The sequence below is a fragment of the Nothoprocta perdicaria genome, unplaced genomic scaffold (genome assembly GCF_003342845.1).
Source record: "Nothoprocta perdicaria isolate Ctin4 unplaced genomic scaffold, notPer1 scaffold_23, whole genome shotgun sequence".
Taxonomy (NCBI): domain Eukaryota; kingdom Metazoa; phylum Chordata; class Aves; order Tinamiformes; family Tinamidae; genus Nothoprocta; species Nothoprocta perdicaria.
Window position 1 is genome coordinate 113,583 of NW_020455455.1, and position 22,157 is coordinate 135,739.

Below are 22,157 nucleotides of genomic sequence, written 5' to 3' on the forward strand. Positions count from 1 at the left end.
TTTACGATGTAGCCTTGAGGACTGTTTTTGTTAAGTCTCAGTGAGAASAGAAATCAGGACGATGGCGCCTGCCAGAATTAGATCGGTCGCTGGTGGTCAGCAACAAAACAGGGCTGCATGTAAGGTACAGGCCAGGATGAGCTGGGAAAGGAACGTATCYGTCACAGCTGGCTGGAGGGAGAGATGTCCATTCAATCTGCAGCATGGTGCACTCCCTACCTTCCCTGGCTCTGAGGAGCACCCTGGCAGCAGAGATGGCAAAGACACAGGCTGTATTTTTCTTCACTGTCACTCTCTTCTTGTGCTGTTTTGCAGTCTCCAAAACTTATTATCTTCTATAAAAATATCTTTAGAGAAGGATAAATATCCCATGCAGGAGCTGGAGAACACACTGAGTGATTCTGATGAATCGTTCTGGATATAGCAGYGGTGACACCAGGGACTGGATATGGTGGTCACAGACAGGTCCTTTCCTCAGCTGGCAAAATGCACAAAGCTGAGTGAGATACAAAATGACAGGCATAGTCATTGCAGATGGGAAATCATGAGCGTACACAAACCAGAAAGAGAGAGACCTCCTGGTCCACAAGCCATGTCTGAGAGCTGGCAGGAGGCCACTTTCCCAGGTATTTCCTACTGCAGGCAGCATCCTAACCGCAGCCCCCCAGCTAGCAAACCCATTCCAGCGTGCCCAGTCCATCCCACTCTCCTTCTCACTGGCATGTCCCGGCACAGCGACAGGTCTGTGTTTGCAGCCAGGCTGGAGGCTGGAGGAAGCAGCCTCGGGTGCCCGGGTGCCCCAGGGACCTGCTGCAGTGAACTAAGCCATGCAGGGAGGACTGTGCCATGGAGAGCCCTTCCCTTCCTGCCCCAGAATCTGCTCTGCTAAAGACCTCTGAATTTCCACAGATCCTGTTTTCCTGTCTTCCGGTGACGTCATTTGGACAGTGATAAATAAAACAAATCTGTTTCTTCAGATGGATTCTTTGTCCAGCTGCTTCTTTTTCCAAATCACCTTCTGTGCATTTCTATCCTGCTTCTTAGCCAACTTGTTAGCTATGTTTTAAACATAATTTCTTTCCCCACTCAGTGCACAGCATGACTCTATTATACAGATTCCAGTTCTGCTGACTGAAGCATTTTGATAATATCACTCTTCAGTTATAGGGCCCTGCAGCTGAAGTTTTCTAGGAGCTCCATTGTGTTATATCTATTTTGCTGCTGCTGTTGTTGTTGTTTTGGAATAATTTCTTCTGGAATATTTTCCTGAGAATATAAGTAAGTCAGATGTGCTACAGAAGTATCAGCAATTCCTATTCCTCATCTGCAAAACTAAGTAGTAATTGGATTTATCCAAGGAATAGCAAACAATCTGATCTCTGGTATGTGCTGAGCGTGTGTTGCAGCAGCAGAAAACTTCTGTTAGCTATGAAGGTATAACTGAACAATAAGAAAAAAGTGTCCTTTAGCATCTGCTAGCCATTGAGCTACTCTAATTGTAAAAAGATTGATTGATAGACTTTTCRTACTTATTGAGGTAAAATATTTGCTCTATATCAAAATGAGTTGTTTTGTATGAAAATATGATTCATAGAAGTATTATTGGTAGCACAAACCCCTTGAAAAATTATTGTTACTGGTTAATGTTTTTGAACATTTTAGTATTCCCAAGAAACTGCCATTATGGATGAGATTTTTCTCATCTGATGCCCAGAGAACTCTTGAATTTTCTGTTATTCCAAGGAACTGCAGAGAGCCTGCAAAAATACTTTTAAGCAAATATATGATTTAAGGTGCTTAAGTCATGTGAGATGAATGCCACGAAACATCACAATTCCTACACTCTGAATATGATACCCAAGTGATCCAAGTTCATAGGGCATAGACACAACCTAGGAGATTAGTGTTCACACAGTATGTTAATAATCGTGGAACACATACTTATATTTTGCCTTGATTATACTGTCTTGTCCTTACACATTTGTGTATTTCTTCAGAACACAATACAGCTTCATCTGTAAACTTTTTCAAAAGTCAGTCCTACTGACTAAACCCATCGTATGTCAGGATTACCCTGGGTGCAGGAGACCCAGGCACCCAAGTCTGATGGTCTTTATTTATCATTTTCCAAGAGCACAGTAACATAAAAAATTGTCTTTTCATCATAAAGTTTAGCCAGTGCCATTTATCAAATTAACTAGCATTCTAGGAAGAAATTAAAAAAAAATCTGTGTTGTGTTCAGCAAGGCTGTCACAGTCCCATACTGTGATAACATCTGAGTAAGAAATCAGTGGRCTGTGGCAACACCAGCAGCTTCCAAACTAGGCACCACGATATGTCTGGATTCACAGAAAAGTATGAAGCAATAGATTTACCTCTAATTTACTGAGGTCATGTTAAGCTAAGGCAGAAAGCCTACCTAGACATCAAAGTACAGAGATGATAGATGATACCAGCGTTATGCTGTATAGCATATTACCAACAGGCATGTACATTGCACAGTGCATAGGATAGTAGGTGAGTGTTTGTACACTGTGTTCCATGGTAGCATAACCATTAATCTTTATCAGTGACTGAAAACTTTTTCCAGCTTTAGATAATTTCTGGCAAAGAGTACAAGGGAACTGCACAGGCAGGCAAAGATAATCTCCAAGCTGAAGTGATGGTAGCCTGAGATAACATGTACTGTTCCTCTCTTCATTCATGCACGTATTGATTTGCAACAATTTTTCCCCCCCAAAATGAGTTTTAAACTCACAGTAATTTCTACAGCATCCTATTTTCTGGGTGACTAAGTGGTSCCTTTTTCTGGCATTGGTGGTGCATGCAATTTATTTCTAGTCAGAGGAAGGTAGCACATCTTATATCAACGGCATTGTAATCGATAGCTTTTCTTAATTAGGTGTAAAGAGGGAATAGGAATCTTCCAAATTAATATCATAAATCATCTGAACTGTTTAAGAACTATAAAGGCACATCCTGAACAGAAAAAAAAGGCAGTTGTCTCTGTAGAAGTATTGAGACTGTAAATATTAATATGATATGTATAGAACCAATACAGTTATAAAGATGATATAGGTGGAGGGAAGTCAAAGTAGAGTTTTTGTTCTTTTATATAAAAAGTCAAATTTGAAATGCTGTATTTTTCATAAAATATCTGAACCACTATCTACGAAAACATCAACTGCTAACATTTCTTATGTGCTTCCTGCCTTCATCACTCAGGCAAACTTTTCAGTCTCCCATGTGGCCGAGGTTTGAGTAAAGGCCAAAGGACTGAGTCCAAATTTTGACAGGTGATTAGAAGTGACTGCCTGTGCTTCGGCTTCCATGGTTTCCCAGACAGAAATATATGCCTGGCTGAGAGGACACATGTACAGCCCACATGTGTGCTTCCAGACAGCCTTCAGTCCCGTCACAATGATATATTCCTGCGATCCTTGGAGTCCCTGTACCACAATAAAAGGACACGTGCAAAGAAACATGACTCTGATGAGTGATCTGTACTGCGTGGCTCTGTGAAAAGATGTCAGAGTGACCTGTGGTGCAGAAGTCAGCCCTGATGCACATGTGGAAAGGCCCAAAACACACCAGTTTATTCAGTGTCTTCTTGTGAGTTAAAAAAAAAAAATAAAATAAAATAAAAAATAAAAAATAATAAAAATAAATAAGAAAAGAATCCAAAAAATGCTAATTTATATGCTAGTCAGTGGATRTATCCATTTTGCAATATTCTTAGTGTAGGCTCTCATGAAAACTGAACATATGCAGACATCACTGTGTTTCATATATACATCTAGTACAAGCTCTATATCTGAGCTTAACATTATTATTTCTTCCATAAACAATTATAACAGCCTCTTTAAATTAATTATTATCACAGATCACATGATTGCTTCTGAACGAAGTCTTAGATTTATAGTCTACTGCATTCATTCAAGACCAAAGGAAGCAGATAAAAGACATATAAATCCAATGTCCATATAAAGTGGACGTTGACATAAATCTCTGCAAACGGAAACAGAAAGATATATATTAATTGGACAAGCTGAAAATCCTGTAGTTTTTCTTACACAGGCTTTTATTTACAAACATATTATTTCTTTTTGATGAATACTTAAAGGCATAATATGCACGTGCTAAAATAACTGTTATTGCAATTTATCTTCAGAAAGGGCTTCAAAGTATTGTGATGAAACTGGAAACTGGTTCCGACATCCTGAGAGCAACCGAACATGGTCCAACTATACTCTCTGCAATTCTTTCACCTCTGAAAAACTGAAGGTATGCTACAAGTTAAAAAGARAGTCATTGTCTGAGAATGGTTTGGGGCTGGACTAGCTATAAGATACATATGAGAGAGGTCAGAATAGCCCTCGTCAATCAACTTTATTTGTTGCACAAGAATTTAAGATCATTGTCCTTGAGATTCTAACTTATTAAAATTATTTGATGAATTATCTGACAGGGTGGATACTTTAGTAATAATTCATATGACCAATTATTTGACCAGTTTTGTAGTATTTTTCAAATGCATTTTTAATTATTTGTCATTGTCCAACAGTTATGAAATGATCCTTTAAAAATTCATTTTTGCTTTCTTTAACATACATCTCCCAAACTGTTGATGTCTTCTCTGCACCAATGCAAATTTTAACATAATTTGAAATTATTTTTTATGAACAAAGAGTATAACCCTATGCTTACTCTCTTTGAAAAGAAATATTTGTGAAGATACCATTATGGCAAAAATCCTACAAGCCTGAACAGATTTAATTTTCACAGTTTGATTGAAGTCAATGAGATTACTTACAGTACGAAATTAAGCATTTGCATCGATAGTTCCAAAGTCAAATTGCTCAGCTGAAAGAGGAGAACTGAGTATAAAAGCACCAAAAGAAACAAGGAAAGAGAAATCTGAGAAAAGCTTTGAAAAATTAAGTTAGGGAAGCTTGTGAAAAAATAAATATATTTCTGAAATATGAATGGAGCTCCAGGAAAATCTGATTGTAGATTCATGACAGAATAATTTGTGACTCTTTGGAAATGTGTAAGGAAAAGAGTCAGAAAGTGACTTGATTTGGGGTTGGTGTTTGTGCTGGCGAATTTTTATTTACCCAACCAAAAGCCAGTCTGTGGTTATATTTAGTAATGATCCAGCTTAAAGTGCCTTGGAAGAGGATGTTGGACTAGATGGGAGGTAAATTCCAAAAGTTTTTGAGGCATGAGGACCTTCGGGTTAAAAAGGGGTTCACCTGTGTAACAAGGAGAGAATAATAGTAACAACCTGAGATCACAGAGGCATTAAATGGAAACACCATAAAAATATATTTTTTCCAGATGTTGGCCCATATGGAGATGAAAAAATGTAGTTCTGTTACCTATTATTCATGCCTTCCAGAAGAAGAATTTTGGACATTTTTCAAGCAAAGTGGAGATAGAACACAAAGGAAAATTAGACGTACTTTGAGATTTTTCTGAAACAAAAAATAATGGAAAAAAGCAGTAAGAATCTGACTTTACAGTAATGCCAAATTGAATTTTGACCTTTWATCCAAACCTTCAAAAATCAGGAATATGTTTGAGTTCTAGGTTATTTTCATGTACCTGCGATAATTTAATTAACTGAGTAGGAGGCATTTCTTTTGGAGAATTCTCTTTTCTCAAGTGAAGAATTTGAAGGAAAAAGCAACATTCTAGTAGGGGTTTTTAGAAGTTTTTCAAGCCCAAGGTGAAAAAAAGATCTGCATAAACTATAAAAAATCATGCTATAAATCCTATATGGCAGAARAGATATGAATGATTGATATTTTAAGGAATGAGACGTTGACATAACAGTTTCTTATTTGTCTGAAGTTGGTAACAAATATCAATAKCAAATATCAATATGCTGTATTTGTGAGATAGATTATTTAAAAAATATATCACAGCTTTAAAAAATGCAGTGATATACCATATTCTTTATTATCTGACAATTTAGTCCGTTCTGATCTGCCTTCATTATTATTTCTAGAAATATTTTTTGAAGCTTGAACATTTACATGGAGTAAACAAAAATGCTATTGCTGAGTGCCAGGTATCGAGTTAAAATGATTTCATGGTTGTAGTGGAAGATAGTATGAATAGCTACAGTCTTCTGTGATGCACACACGTATACATATACATATGCATTTAATTATCCAGAAGCCTCTATAGCTGTTTCAGACAACATAAAGATTATTAACCATTGATGTGTAAATAAAATTCAGGCTTGGAAATTGTATTCAATTTAATATAGAGAAAAACTATAGCAACTATTTAGTATGCAGTGAAAGAAATGTCATGTGCACTTGTGTTTAAGCAACTCCTGCTACTCCGTGTTTGGAAAGTTGTCTTGTATTCACTGCGGTCTGGTTGACCCTCCCTGTAGTAGGTGGTGATCCTAGAAGAGCTTGTCAAGAGGTCAGGCTCATTAGTGATATTGTGGTTAGTCTGTGCAGAGGAAAACTTGTAGACATAAGAGTTTTTCCAAATAAAATTCATAGATTTCCATAATTTTGTAAATGGTATTTATATGCCCACTCTATAGACCACGATGGTATAAATGTGGTTTTGGTGGAAATATGAATCAGGCTACCATATCATCTACATTAATGAGAGCAGGAGCTGATTCCAAAGTTGTAAAATGGCTGAAGAACAAATCGGGTAAGACACTTTACATCTATGCTAGGAAGAATAGATTTTTTTTCTGAATTTTATTCATCCCTGTTTCCAATTGAAAGTTTAAAATGAGTTGGAACCTGGAAAAAAACACAAAGATTGTAAAGCTCAGGACTGCAAAAAGCAATTAGAAGCTAGCCAAATATTAACTGAAGATGTCTGCACTGAAAGAACTGCATTAAAATATGCCTTTCCCCCTTCTTTCTTCTCACAGAAAAGAATCAAAGGTGGAGGAATATAAAAACAGTGCTTAAATTGCTGCAGTAGTACTTGCAAGCTTTTCAGGGAGGAATGTGATGCTAAAGGGATTTATGTAATCATTGACAAGAAAAATAGCCCGTGCATAAGACAAGAAAAATGAATGAAAGGAGCTAATGAAATCAACCCAGCAGAGGAGCTAAGACCTTGTATCTAGTAGTCTCTTCAGTATGGGCTGATAATATATTAGTGCTCTCAGAAGAGAATGGCAAAGCCTGGCGTGCTGTTAGCCTCCTGCAGCCTGACAGCTGGATGATGGTTAAGAGCTTGGCTGAGACCAAAATACAACATTTAAATAYCGCGGTGTTCTGCAGCCAAAGTGCTGCCCTACAATTTTGTTTCACCATTGGCATACAAAATATGGACACACACATCTTATATTTYGGTGATATTTGCTAAAGTGAGAGTCTGATTCTTTGTTTATAAGCAACATTTACTGCACAATGATTTGGATTTGTCTCAAGAACATGATTTGTCACAGGGTCTGTTGTTCTAGTGTGGTAGGAGCTGCATAATAGTCTTCACCATTCATTGCTTTCATGATTTTGTGGACCTCAGCTGTAAGACTCCTTTGATTTCTTCTTTCCAAGTGGCAGTTATAGCCACTCATCTTAATGCAGCTGCTCCATCCCATTAATTATTTCAGTTGCCTTCCTTGCACCTTGTTCATTTCCATTGTGTCCTTCTTAAGGTGTGAAGATCAGAAATACAAAACTATTGCAATGGTTTTGCAATGGTTTGCATTGGTTTGCAATGAATGGTTGCAATGGTTTGCATTCCCATTGCAATATGGGAATGACAAATTTTAAGCAGTGGCAAAATGTTCTTCTATTCTCAGTATTTGATTATGTCTTACATTTTGTTGACGTTTTGGCACTCACCATGCATTGACCAATGATTCAGAACCGACCAGGATGGCAACAAAATCTCCTACTGGGTTTTACTTGTCAGTCCTGGGTTCAGCATATGTGGACTTAGGTTTAAATTATTTGTCCCTACATGCTCACATTCATATATTTTGGAATCCAGATGGTACTCTGAGCTCACTTACCTTTTTGAGACTTTTCTGAATTCCCTATTATCCAGAAGAACTGTGCAAYGTGTAGAAACTTAAAGATTTCTCTGCACCTTGCTGTCATAGGTCATTGAGGAAGATCATCATGAAGATATTAAAAAAAAAAAAGCCTCAATACAAGTCCCAGAGGTACCTCACTGCTGACTCATCTCCATCCCCAAAGCAGCCGTTAAGATATTTATTCCTCTTTGTTTAAGCAGATTTCAGACTATAAAATGACCTGGCAACCTGTTTTCTTTAATATTTTTTGCGATGGAATCTTATCAAGGGCTGTTTTGAAAATCCACATAAGTTCTGTCCACTGTGCTGACTTAAAGTTCTAGAAAGTTCATGAGTCACAGAGTTAACAGCAATCTTAGTGGCTTGAGTGCAAAGAGCAGAAACAGATCAACTTATATAAGAAACATCTCATCTGTAGACCTTAACTATTTAATGTGTTACAGGCATTTAAAGTATATTGCAAAAGAATGTTTGAAAGTAAAGAAATGTAAAACAAGAAGTTGATTGTGTAGATTCTACCTTAGTGAGAAATGAGTGCCTGCAAATTGTTCGTTTGCTTTTTTTTTTCTTTTTGTTACATTGCAGATGGCGTTCATACTTTATTATATGGCGATCGTTGGCCATGCTTTGTCTATAACATCCCTGTTGATTTCCTTGGCAATTTTCTTCTATTTCAAGTGAGTGTTTTTTACAGACTCTGTTCATTCTCGGAGGGATCTTAAGCAAAGAAAAACTTGGAAGGGGATATGACAATGAAAAGCAGCTCTTCTTAGAACATTTTTATATAATCCTGGCAAAAAAAAAGCAACATCACAGAGTCACCTCACCAAAGCGACATCTATCAGTGGTGTGCAGCAAAGAGCAAGCTGTTAAACTTGTCCAGATTAACATAAAAATGAGAAATGGTGGGAATGGGAATGCAGTAAACCTCCTTCTTTACCAGTTGCAACAAAACACCACATTTCTAACATATTAAGGTCTCTGATTATTTCTTTTCTTTTTTTTTTCTCAAATCATGTGAAAAGTTGATATATCTAAATCACACTCTAGTCACAGAGGATTTCTCAACAGTAGTCACAGTAAACACTTCTATAAATTAGATGACGGGGGAGATGACTATGGGGAAAATATTCAAGAATAGCCACTTGGCAAAGCCCAGAGTCATTGTGCACAGAGAGCTATGAAGCCTGGGATAAAATACATTCTTCTTGTAGCTCCTAGGTAGTCATTTTGTAGTGTTACACTTCCATTACTCTATTATAAACTGTGAACTGCCAGGACTGATAGCACACTTTAGAAGTTGTTGTTGTAAAGCCCGTTTCCAGATATTCTGATGCAACAGAATAACAAAGGTAGGATTTTTTTTTTAATTCAGTAAAATGACCCAGTTGGGGAGGTATTATTTATTTCAGCAAAGATACATCAGTTGTCTGCAGAAGGCCAAATACTTCATGGGCAGAGAGAGGGAAATGCTCACTATCAGTAGAGGTATGGAGACGGTAACCTAGCCTGTCTTTCAAGTTATTTCAAGTTAAGATTGTTGATTATGCCAGAACACAGATATACCTGCCTGCAGATGACAAACTGTCATGTCATTTTTAATATACCTAGTCCTGGGATGTGTCTGGAAAGTGATTTTAAAGCAGCCATAGAAGTTGTTTTGAAAGACTTGTTCAAAAAGATGAACAAGTCATCAAAAAGATGAACAAGATGAGGTGAATCTTATGACAAGAATCAGTGAGCAGAGGAGGAGAAAGTGGTTAATTAGGGGAAAACATGGGMAATAGGTGATTTTGGAAGGTAATGACAAAAGTAATTTCAAGCAAGGGAGGAAAGGGCCAGTTAAACAGGGACCAGTTCACTTGGGGTTGCAGTTATTTGAAACTTTTGCTTTGAGGAATAATAGCTAGAGAGAGMTAACAAATGATGTTTTCAGAAAGATACTCCAGGCAAGTCAGCAGCTTGTTTAACTTCTTTGGTGTTAAGCTAATTTACAGTAGTTAAGATTTTGGCTTTGTCTCTTTAATGGACAAATTAATAGAATTACACAGATACATGAACAAAATTAGATTTAAATTTGCACATTCTTATTCAACTGTAACATGACTAAATTTGTTCAGTATTCGAAACCAAATAATCCAAAGCACTGGATGGATTCAGTTAATTAGTGTGGAGATATTTTTATTTCTAAAGTAATTAAAATTAGCAGATAGAAAGAAAGCTGAGAAGGTAGGAAATAAAGTGCTCTAAGGATAGAAAAATGCATACTGCAAATRATACTTCAAGGATGACAGACTTTTGAAGAAACTTTGTTACAGGTCAGAATTTGTTCCCCATACAGAGAAAGTAAATAGTGCAGAAACCAGACTGAGTGGTTTTATTATTTTGTTTTCTAGGAAAAGCTATACCCCTCATAGCAGACTTTAGTTTTCAGACACAGCCTGATCCTATAAGAAGGTGCTGTGTGTTATCCCTGCCCCCCTACCTCTAATGCRGGCCAGGTTATTGCAGTCAGATACTACAGTAGTACTAAGATCTACTAAGCATCAAGCTCTGACAGCCAAGCACCTCATACACAAGGGCAATGAACTGCTGAATTGCGTTCTCGTCTTTGTAGAAGGTACAAAGCATGAAAGCGCAGGCACATAAATGTTTCGAGAAACCTGGGAAGAGTAAAATTTAATCTGATTTGAAATCCTATACCCAGGACTCAGAGCTGCGTGGAAGAGGAGAAACAGGATCTGGTAAAGCTGCTATTCAGAATGATCCCAGCAGGTGACCATGTCTTAATGAGACCTTGCAGCTAGGTAGGTGGGGACCAGGCTGCCTGACTCGCTTGTCTGCCTGAGTCATGGGCAATTCCCAACCCTGGTCATTCCCAGGCAGTGCCAAAAGACTCATTTCTGTGAGAGACTTCCTCTGACAGGCACACACCTCCTCTTCTTCTGCCCACTCCACTTCTCCTCTCCCTACCGTGACTATTCCCTGACAGAAAGATTATTGGGAGATGGGAAATTAAAGAGGGAACCCAACCAAGATTGTGAATAAATGAAAAAATTGAGAATCAAGCTATATGGGAGTGGGCCTGATGATATATTCAAATGTTTTCAATTGTCTGGATAGGACCATGATGGATTATTTGACCTTCACTAGAAGGTAGGCTGTCAATCAGACGATCAATCAGACAGCAACTTCAGGTTTCAGAGCTGTGCACCATAGTCTTTGACTGTAAATGCAGCAGCTTACAGAGTCTGCTGTTTCACCATGTGAGAGAAGACTCTTATTTTCTTTTCAGTTTTTGGATATCAAGATTCATAATGATTTGATATCACAGATGTTGCAGTACTTTCAAAAGGGAATACTGAATCACTGAATCAGCAGTGATTATATTAAGCAATACTTACTCGTAGCTGAGTAGCCATAAAGAGGAATCTCTAGTAGTTACATATATCACATTATCATAGCAATATTTTTTACAATTACAGTCTGAGACCCTATTATCTTATATGATAAAATACAAAAGAAAAGAAAAGAGACTCCTGGCACCAAATTGTTTTTAACTGAATTATTAAAACAAAGACATTTGGATACAGTACAATATGACTAGATTTGCCAGAATAATGATGATGATGTCAACACACCTACTGCACAATTGTTACCAAAGCWTTTAAAGCTGTTTGAAGAAGGGTGATGAAAATAGTTTGTGGACATTTTGGGCAAGTTTTTCCTAGGTTTCCTAGAGGAGCATGGTAGATTGCATGAAAATAATTGCTTGAAAGATAAGCAAAAGACAGGAAGATGAAAAAGAGCTGACTGGCAGTAATAAAAATAGCATTCTGGACATTCATGTGATGACAGATTCACAAAATAGATCTATAAAGAAAATAATGCTAAAAGTACCTTGAAATAGCTGAAATAGAAATTAAATTAGAAACTCAAAAGGTAGGCTGAATCTTGGAAATAGACAGGAGGAGATGTATCKTTCAGATGAAACATAGGAGATGTTGAAAGTCTGAGACACAATGCATAGGGTTGTAGTGACACAGAGAAAGCTGCAAGGGCAAAATAGGCTTTAGACTTGAGTTACTGGCTTGATGATATCTTTTTGCATACTGATTTATAAAGCACAGAAAGGAGCATACAGAAAGTGGTGTATGGGATGAGGAGGATCCTTCAAGAATGCAGGAGTGATTAAGGAGGCAAAAAGAGAGCCAAGAGACCTTAGACAAGAAAATCACAGCTCATTGTCAAAAGCAGAGGGACTGAATAGAATAATGGTTTGGGTTTTGCCAGAGGCTCATGAGAGCAGTTTCATGTGGAGGGCAAGAACAAGAAGGGAGATGAAAAAGACTGGAACTGGGGAAGAGGATTACTGGACAGCAATTTCAGGCTATTTGTTAAATGAGCTAAGAGATGAATAGGAGAAGGAACATGAAAGGAGTGAGGGAAACTAGAGATAAACTAAGCCATGGATGAAGATACAAAATTCAAAAAGATAAAGTAAGTTTCCATTATAAAGGGAGGTCTTGAGAAGGGAGAGGGATGTTAAAGAGTAGACTGAGGCATTGGAGGGGGTAGGATGAGATCAGCTCACTGATGTAAATGGGAAGTATAGACAAGGAGAGTGCACATAGTCTACTCCACATATGGATATGAATATACCATATAGAACCAGACAGGGAAATAAATAAAAGATAAAGAAACATGAAAGAGTGTAGCTGGTCAAATTAGTGTTCCCTGCTTTACAGAGGGTGCATTCTGCATTGACCTGCACACACCTAGCAGCAGAAAGTCACTGCAACCCTCAAAACCAGTCCATAAAAGACTTCTAATGCGGACAGTGAGCGTTTTCTCATGAAAGCAGAGATATTTGCTCTTCTCAGCTGTTCTTTTCCCTTTATTTGCTTGCTTTCTCCCACTGATCACTGAATGCACTGAATACAGACATCCCAGTGCTATCTTGCAGCTCCAGGATTGCTTTTCTGCAGTCCTGGCAGCATCATGCTGAGCTCCTGGCATGGAGCACTGCACAGGTGCTTGAGCCGGTGTCATTAGGGTCCCAGTGCAGATTAGACAGGGAAAGAGTTCAGATTTGAAACTGCAGCCATGATTTAGCTGCACAACAATTCTTTGAACTTTTCTTAGGAAATTCTGCTGCCCACAATAGCAGAAATAATGAAAAAAAAAAAAARRAAAAAAAAATCMGACATTTAGAAAAGTTTTCACAAGAAAACAACCCCTTCTGTTTTGGGATCTCAGTTGGACTCAGAAACATGCAGGATAGCAACCCAAATCTCCCTGAAATTTAAGGGGATTCCGGCCCAAATTTCTCATCCTGTCTCACCACTAATTCCTAAAGTAGCAAATAGTTTTCATCTGAATATTTGAGATACCRAGTCTCCAGGGCCCAATTATTTATGAAGAAGTATTCCTGAGGTTCATTACTTGCATCATGCACATCTGTAAAAATTCTCAGGGTTTTGCTTCACCGCTTAATATCTCKATTACCATGAAATAAAGGAAGGCATCAAGGGCTGAGAATGTGACCGGATGGCTCTTTACAACATGGTCTGAAAAGCATGCGGTACTAAACAGGTGTAAAAACAAAAACAAAGAAATTGTCAGGGGTTATGGCTGCGATGCAAAGCATGTATTTTCCAACTATATCTTGCCAAAAGGCATTCTTGAGAGACCTCTGCCAGAATGTGCTTGTTAAAGTGACATTAGGATGAAAATACTGATTTACAACGTGTGCTAATATTTTTCAGGAGCCTCAGCTGTCAAAGGATAACGCTGCACAAGAATCTGTTTTTTTCTTATGTGCTGAACTCCATGTTTACCATTGCCCACCTCATTGCTGTTGTACCTAATCCAGGCCTTGTAAAAAGGGATCCCGTAAGTACAGCTTGACTCCTCTCTGTCTTGACACACAAGTGGAATTACTGCTGCCTCTTCAGAAACAGGCATCCCCACTCATCAGTAAATGCTAGCCATTTGGTGAGCCCTCCAGCGAGGGTGCAGGTTATGAGAACTTCACTCAACCGTGCTCACTGAGCAATAATAAAATCTTTCACTATAGCACAGGAGGGAAAATCCTCAGACTTTCTGTAACCTGCCTGTCCATATGGACTTGTATGAGGCTCCCATTGGCCTTTTCAACAGCTACCAGACATTTGCCTACAAAGGCTCTATAGGGAGGGATTCACACTGGTCCTCTCACTGGTCCTCTGTCCTTTCTCCCAAGCAAATACTTCCTGCAAGGGCAGGGATGGAGAGCATTCTGACTTCTGATTCTCAAATTCCAACAAAAAACCCCATCTATTCACTCCATTTTTTTCTCCAAAGGTGGTAAATCAAACCAGTAGCTTGGGTCATTCCTGCTAGCCCATGATGCAAATTGTGCCAAGCCATTAACTGATAGATATGTACTGCATCTCCAGGTGTCAGTAACCCAGATCTGACCTGGCTCACTAATGGAACAAATGCATTGTACTTGATATTGTTATTAGCATCTCAGGCTGATATAAAATTAATGCAAGTGTGGAACCTCTGAAGTTGTATCGCAGTCCTGATCAGCTCGCCTCCTAGTCGAATCATTTACTTATGGTTTAGTCATTTATCTGCTTCTAATTTTGAGAAAACAATTAAGCATTAGCACTTGATATTATCAGGTCACATGTGTGTTTCTCAAACATATGCTACCAGGTAAGTAAGCTAATTAAAGCAGGTAATGTATAAAGAGAACATTACCAGTTCCAGGAACCATCTGGAGATTAAAAATAGAAGAGTAAAAGAATAATTTTAAAAATCACACATTTTTTTTCTCCTTTACTGCATACCATCCKATATACTTACCTCATGCAAAAAGTGTGATGAAAGTACATGTGATATTTGAGGATAAAAGGCAGGCGTGTGAATTCAAAATCTTATCTTTGGCTAAGAATACTACTTCCTGATAGCAGAAGTAAATTGTCTGAGTTGAAATGGTTTAAACTAAGTGTTCAAGTTACAGTACTTGTACTCCAAGACTTCATTTAAAAAAAAAAAAAAAAAAAGTTATATTGTAATGTCTTTGAGCTAGATCCTCAGAGGAAGGAACAGGTGATATGCCAATATGTGCAAAGTCTCTCAATATTACTAGAATGAATACCTTGCTCTTTTAGTAACATAATAAATTTGCAAATACTTCGGGAAGAAAAAGGTTGGGAAAGGAAAATGAATCGCCAAGGGCAACTCCCTAACACATTATGATAATCTACATATGATTATAGGAAGAATTAAAGGATTTATATTTAAATGTTATTTATTCTACCATACAGATTCCCTCAATATTTTCATATTACTGCCACTTAACAGAGCAAAAGAAGGCTTTGCAGTTTGCTTTTGTCTAACCCTATTATAACTTCCATTCTGCTAAGTCTATTTGAAGATGACTACTTACAMGTTTTTGTAGATGCTGCATTTATCCACTTTCCTCCTGCATGTCTTCAGAACTTGACAGATTCAAGAATGAAGGTCTTCCAACTCAGACATACACACAAATACAGAAATGTGTTGAAGGAATTTGAAATAGTCACAGATACCCTTTGATTAATGGTGATACAAGACATGAAGTTGGTGGTATTTATTCTGCATAATAATAAATGTGATTCCACCCCAATATCTCCTGCTTTTTCCCTGCCTAAAGTTTCAGAACACAATTTAAATATGCAATACCAGGGGAAAAATACTTACCATGTATATGTACATATGAAGATATCAATCAAATCCATATTATTTTGAAAAAAGAAAGAATTTTCTGTTTTTTAATGAACACTCAAGAGGAAAGAAAGGAGAAACAAGAGAAGAAATTCCAAGACCCCAGATTCTGTCTATATGAAGATATAAAAAGGTGAGACAATCCAAAGCCTTGTTACATGAAGAGAGGTCCTAGCCTCACCCACATGTATTTTGCTGTCACGATCATTCTATTCATGTGAAATGGTAAGTGAGGCAACTTTTTCCATATCCCTTAATTGACTTTTTGCTTGTTTGTTCCTGCTTGCTGGTTATAATTCCTCTCTCTCTCCCTCTCTGTTGGATTTATGTGGAGCTGAAATAATGGAAGAGAAAGAAACTGTGAGTCCAGGTAACTGTATAGAAATCAAGGAAAGAAAAGAACCCAAACAAAACATGCAGAATCACTKAGCAAAAAGAAGCAGGAGCATAGATATGTATATTGCAAATGTTAAGTAAGTTAATTTTTTGCATGTTGTATCTAAACTAACAACTGCATTAAATATACTATTATTACTGACACTGAAATTACAGGAAAGCGTATTATCCATTGCAATCTTAAATGAGACTGACTTTCAGAAGAAGGATGATCTGTGAACAACACATTATATTTTCCATTAAAAAGCCTGGAAATATCTTGCTGCCTATTCTTTTAATATAGTCTGGCACATTGGGTGTGTACCTTTTTCTTTTTCTTTTTCCACAAGCTAGTAATTTTATCACAGCATACTGATAGAAGTGAGGGAAGATAGAGATAATGACTGGAGGGATCTCTCTGCTAATAAGAAACTGAATAATTGATTAGGTAGCACAGAGCACCAGTATAAGTAAGTTTGTAGACAAGACTAAGTTTAGTCACAAATTAACAGTGGCCGGCTGATTGGAAAGTCTTCCAGAAAACCTTTAATAATTCTTACTATATTTTTATCTCTTTGTCCTTCTAATGGAGAGGATATCTGTCATTGTCTTTTTTCCAGGTTTTTCTGTAGTCTCTTTGCCTTTGGTGCAGTAATTTTCTGCTTGCTGCTCACTGCACCTGCCACTGTGTGGGATGAAATTTTAGAACCTAAAGCAGCCCATGTTTTATTACGAGCACCTTTCTCTCATTTTCTCAGCTCGGACAGGCTGGGGATGGGCTGTGCTGAGCGTGGTACAGTGCTTCCCACCAGCAGTGCCAGAAGCCCAGCTCATACTAAGCAGAGTGTGAACAGTTTGATGCTGAGCTCTGGTGGAGCTGGCAAACCTGCTCTTATATCCTGGTGCTTTAAAGACATTAAAGTCTGTAAATACYTTAAAGAGCCTGGGCTATTTTCCAACCCTAACTGATGGCACAGATGCACTTCTCCCTCTACGAGGACCAGCAGTGTGTAGTCCCTTCCTTCTCATACATTTTGCTGATGTTTCTATGGCTGTGGGCATGAGGTAGGGTGACAAAGTGYATCCAGCTTGTCTGTACTGAAAGTATCAAGTGTTCTGAAGAAAACACTAAACTCATTCCAACTCAGCACTGCTAGTAAGACCAATAGCAAGTGAAAAGGAAAGCAAAAAAAGGGATGTCTATTGAAACTGCATTCTGTAAAAATAAAGTTGTGGTGGAAGTAATATTAAAAAATATAGGAGGCTCATGCTCATTAGAGCACTATGAATAGCTTCACAATTGACTAATTCAAGTTAAATCTATGAGTTTTCTAAGAATATTGGGCTTTCCTCCCTATCAGAATAATACAATGGAAATAGAAGATGACCTTTGATGACAGAGGAGAAAATGGTAGTTACTGTGGTGTATGGAGTTGCAATACTGTTGCAATGCTCTCTCCAGACACATGGAGSAGAAGAAGGTGCTCAGGAGTAGCCAGCATGGATTCACCAAGGGGAAATCCTGCTTGACTAACCTGATCACCTTCTACGAAGGAATATCTAGCTGGATAGATGAGGGCGAGTGGTAGATGTGGTCTATCTGGATTTGAGCAAGGCTTTTGACACTGTCCCTCACAGCATCCTCCTGGGCAAGCTCCAAAGGTGTGGGATAGATGTGTGGACGGGGAGGTGGATTAGGAATTGGCTCGATGGCAGGGTGCAGAGAGTGGTTGTCAATGGTGCGGAGTCCAGCTGGAGGCCTGTACTTAGTGGTGTCCCCCAGGGGTCAGTTCTCGGTCCGGTCCTGTTCAACTTATTCATTAACGACCTGGATGAAGGGCTGGAGTGCTCCCTCAGCAAGTTTGCCGACGATACCAAACTGGGTAGAGTAGCTGATAGCCCTGAGGGCTGTGCTGCCATCCAGAGGGACCTGGACAGACTGGAGAACTGGGCGGCGAGAAACCTCATGAGGTTCAACAGGGGCAAGTGCAGGGTCCTGCACTTGGRGAGGAATAACCCTGGACACCASTACAGATTAGGGGTGGACCTGCTGGAGAGCAGTCCCGCAGAGAGGGACCTGGGTGTCATGGTGGACGACAAGTTGACCATGAGGCAGCAGTGTGCCCTGGTGGCCAAGAAGGCCAATGGGATCCTGGGGTGCATTAAGAAGAGCGTCTCCAGCAGGTCAAGGGAAGTGATCATCCCCCTCTACTCAGCCCTGGTGAGGCCACATCTGGAGTACTGTGTCCAGTTCTGGGCTCCCCAGTACAAGAGTGATGTGGAGCTGCTGGAGAGAGTCCAGCGCAGGGCTACGAGGATGATCAGAGGCCTGGAACATCTACCATATRAACAAAGGCTGAGAGAGCTGGGTCTGTTCAKCCTGGAGAAGAGGAGGCTGAGGGGGGWCCTGATCAGCGTGTATAAATACCTCAAGGGAGGCAGTGAGGAGGAGGGGGCCGGCCTCTTTTCAGTGGTGGGCAGGGATAGGACTAGAGGAAATGGCTTCAAACTGAAGCATCGGAAGTTCCACAGGAACTTAAGGAAGCATTTCTTCACTGTGCGGGTGACAAAGCACTGGAACAGGCTGCCCAGAGAGGTTGTGGAGTCTCCTTCTTTGGAGATCTTTAAAACCCGCTTGGATGCAGCCCTGTGCCACGTGCTCTAGGTGACCCTGCATGAGCAGGGGGGTTGGACTCGATGACCTCTGAGGTCCCTTCCAACCTTCGGCATTCTATGATTCTATGATTCTATGACTTCCCTATTCTCAGAACAATATACAATGAATCTTCATTCAATGAATGAATCTTCAAGAAAACTGAAAGGATTCACAGTGTACTGGAAGCCATGCTAATTTTAGGTCTTTTACCATATAAATGTGAATTTYCTTATGATAGAATTTTATGATGTTTGCTATTTTTAGTTTGTTCTGAAGTAGCCTACCAGAGCCTGGGCATTTTTTTTTTAAATACGTTTTTTCTCAAAAAAGGGGCCCCTTACCAGTACCACAGGACATTTGCTTCAATAAGCTCAGCCTTTCCAATGGTGCAACCTCCACTAAATCCAGCAAAGAGGCAACTCTACAAAGAAGAAGGGCACTTTGATCCTAGGGGTTGTTTCCAGTATTGTGTTTGGGAGAAAACTTCAGGAGGCCCCATTCCTGTTAAATTAAAATGATTCTTTATTTGAGTATCTATTTCCAGAGCTTTTCAAATCCTTTCATCTTAGTACATTTGTTCCTCCATCCTCCTCACAGATGGCTTACGTGCAGGGACCTCTGCAGCCATTTTAGACCCAGATAGCTAAAAGCTCTCCTAGAATACATTCCAGATCCAAAAGTAATCAAAGACAAAACTGCTGGCAGAGAACCAGTACATAGTATTCATATCTCATAAATCTTCTAACTTATCTTCTACAGTAGGAAAAGGTAGGTGTTCTTGTGGAGGTATGTGCTATTTTGCCTAGTAGTGGGCCATTCATCTAATGAAGGGCTCAATGGTTGATTAAACCACTATTGCCCTGCTATCTGCACGGGAATGAAGGAGCCTGGTGAAACTGGATCCAATCTTTGCAATTGTGTTTGTACATTGACTTCACTAGGGCCAATTGGCTCAACAAGGCTGACTACCTCACCTGGTGAAAACAAAATACATTAGCTGCTTTTGCATAAGTTGAAGGCCAAAATCATTCCCCATTTTCACTCATTTCAAACATTACTGAAGATAAAGGATTTCCAGCAGTTGTGTTTCTAACCCTTATGTTCTGTGATGAAGCTACCATCTTTTGCTCAGCTTGAACTAAGAGCAAAAGTGCATATAAATAGATTTTTGTTTTTTAAATAATCAGATTGTTGCAAAATGACTATTAGCCTTGTATTTGGCTGGAAATGTTTTCATTGTACACTCTGAACAACTATCAAAGCATTGCCTTCACAATTCCAGTTCTGTCTCATCCTAGTGGAGTGCTGTAGTCTTCTGTGTCTAAACAGTCATATACTGCCTTTTGAGGTGATGGTCTCTAGTTTCTGCTCCAGAGGGACCAGGTTCTTCTACAGGGGCTCTGACACGCTTGGCAGCTCCTTGTAGATGACTCACATACCCAAGAGCATCTCAGATGACCTCAGGCATTTGTTGTGAGTTACTGAACCATGCTCTTTAATCCATCGAGCAAAGAACTGAGGCTGTGCTTCAGACCTTGTGGATGCCCCAGAATAATCATTTTTGACATCCAAAAACAAATACCCCAATCCCATTAGTTTTCCTTTCCATGGGCTGGGATACCAAGACAAGCATTGTAGCTGGGTTGGTGATTTCAGAACTCAAGTCTTCCATCACTCTGCTTTCCCCAGTGACAGCTATCTGTCTTTTAATTAGCTTTGGCCAGTAAGGCAGAGGAGCAGGCAGTGAAATGATACAACTTCTTTCCTGACACTACAAATGCTGTACTATAGACAGCAGTCTTTTGATGTAGCTATCTTTTAAAATAGGAACAAGCTGTCTTTTAAAATAGAAACAGTGCTGTCACTAACGTCCTTCTAAGACCCATTTGACCTTCCCTTTGACCATCTTTTTTTACATGAAGAAGATCCCATTGATTATGAGCAAAACAATAGAAAGAGAGGCATGAAAGGAAGATGGTCTCTAAGGCTTAGAGAGAAGCAGGCTCAGCTACATTTTTTAAYGGATTAGACTACAAAGCATCCATATCATGGCAGAGAGGTTCTTAGTTACAGTGGCTGAGGCTGTGAGAAGTGCAGGCCAGCGCAATCCCCATTGACGTTCTTGCTGTACATATGGCTGCAGTAGAGTTATTCACTGTACCTGGCTCTCAGGAGGTGATGGGGAGAAGGAAATTCCTGTTTCCTCTGATCCACAGAACAGGACTGATACATCAAGTGAAACAATTTACCTTGTTACTATTTCATTTTTATAGTGACAGCAGAATTACACTTATTGGGGTTTAAATCTGTTTTCTCGCAGTATTTGCTATGTAATGCCCAGACCTATCCAGCCCTGCTAAGCCACAGGATCAAGAGAATTGGCTGCTCAGGAGAAAGATCTCCCACTCTCCTCTTCTGCACCCAGGCACAGGTAGCGCRTGGTCACTCTGCAGAGTCTGTGAGCAAAGAAAGATTTCCCTGCAAATGAATGTGACCCTGTTTCAAGAGAGTGAATGACAGTAAACTTGGTTATGTCTTCAAAACTCTCAGGGAAATGGTGGAAACATAAACTTTTATATAATGCCGGTGGTATCAGATTTACTTTTGAGGCAGCATGCCATGCCTAGGATGCAAAGGATAGAAGTTAAAAGGATATTCACAGCATTCATTAATGCCATTTCAATGAAAAGCKTTTGTGCTTCATACAGAACTACTAAAGAAGTCAATTGATTATCACCTCTGAAAAGATCTGAACTTTCTCAACTAAGTTATTATAGTTGCTTTCTCAAAAGGAAGGCACCATCTGGGAAGTTAACAACTGTCCTGAGAAGGAAAAAAAATTAGTTAAAACTCCAAGTTTAGATTTATTTGGGGCCAGATTATCTCATCTTACTTTCCTCAGAAATTACTGTATTCACATTGCATTGTTTTCTTCTTTGAAGCAATGTTGTTAACTCGGGCATCTCAGAACTGTTAAAGTATCATGAAGGGAAAGATGATAATTTTCAGGTAGCCTCACCCCAAATTCTTTCATGTCAAAACAATCCAAATCCACAGATCAGACTGTGTGGATGGTGTTTCTGTAGTGTTTTCCCTATAGGTTAGTAGGCTGAAGGCATCTTCCTCCAGAAATGGATCTTGTTACTGTAAGAAGTGCTAGAGCCCTGGTCACTAGAGCCCTGGGGATTGTTTCCAGGGTTTTGAAGCATGGGCTCCTTCTTTTCTGCTCAGATGAGGAAGAACCATACTCTTATCCACAGCATGAGTGGAGGCTGCAAACTCAGGAACAGTTGAATGGGCAACACAGTCCAAACTGCAGATGTGACTTTTTCTGT

General features: G+C 39.2%; 1 protein-coding gene across 1 annotated transcript in view; it reads left to right on the forward strand.

The window, feature by feature from the left end:
- CALCR (calcitonin receptor) overlaps positions 1-22,157 on the forward strand; it is a 71,468-nt gene that overhangs the window by 22,519 nt on the left and 26,792 nt on the right. The window contains exons 5-7 of the mRNA XM_026039476.1: positions 4,173-4,285; positions 8,619-8,710; positions 13,802-13,928. Of these exons, the coding sequence (XP_025895261.1) occupies positions 4,173-4,285; positions 8,619-8,710; positions 13,802-13,928 (332 nt within the window). The remainder of the gene's footprint in view (positions 1-4,172; positions 4,286-8,618; positions 8,711-13,801; positions 13,929-22,157) is intronic.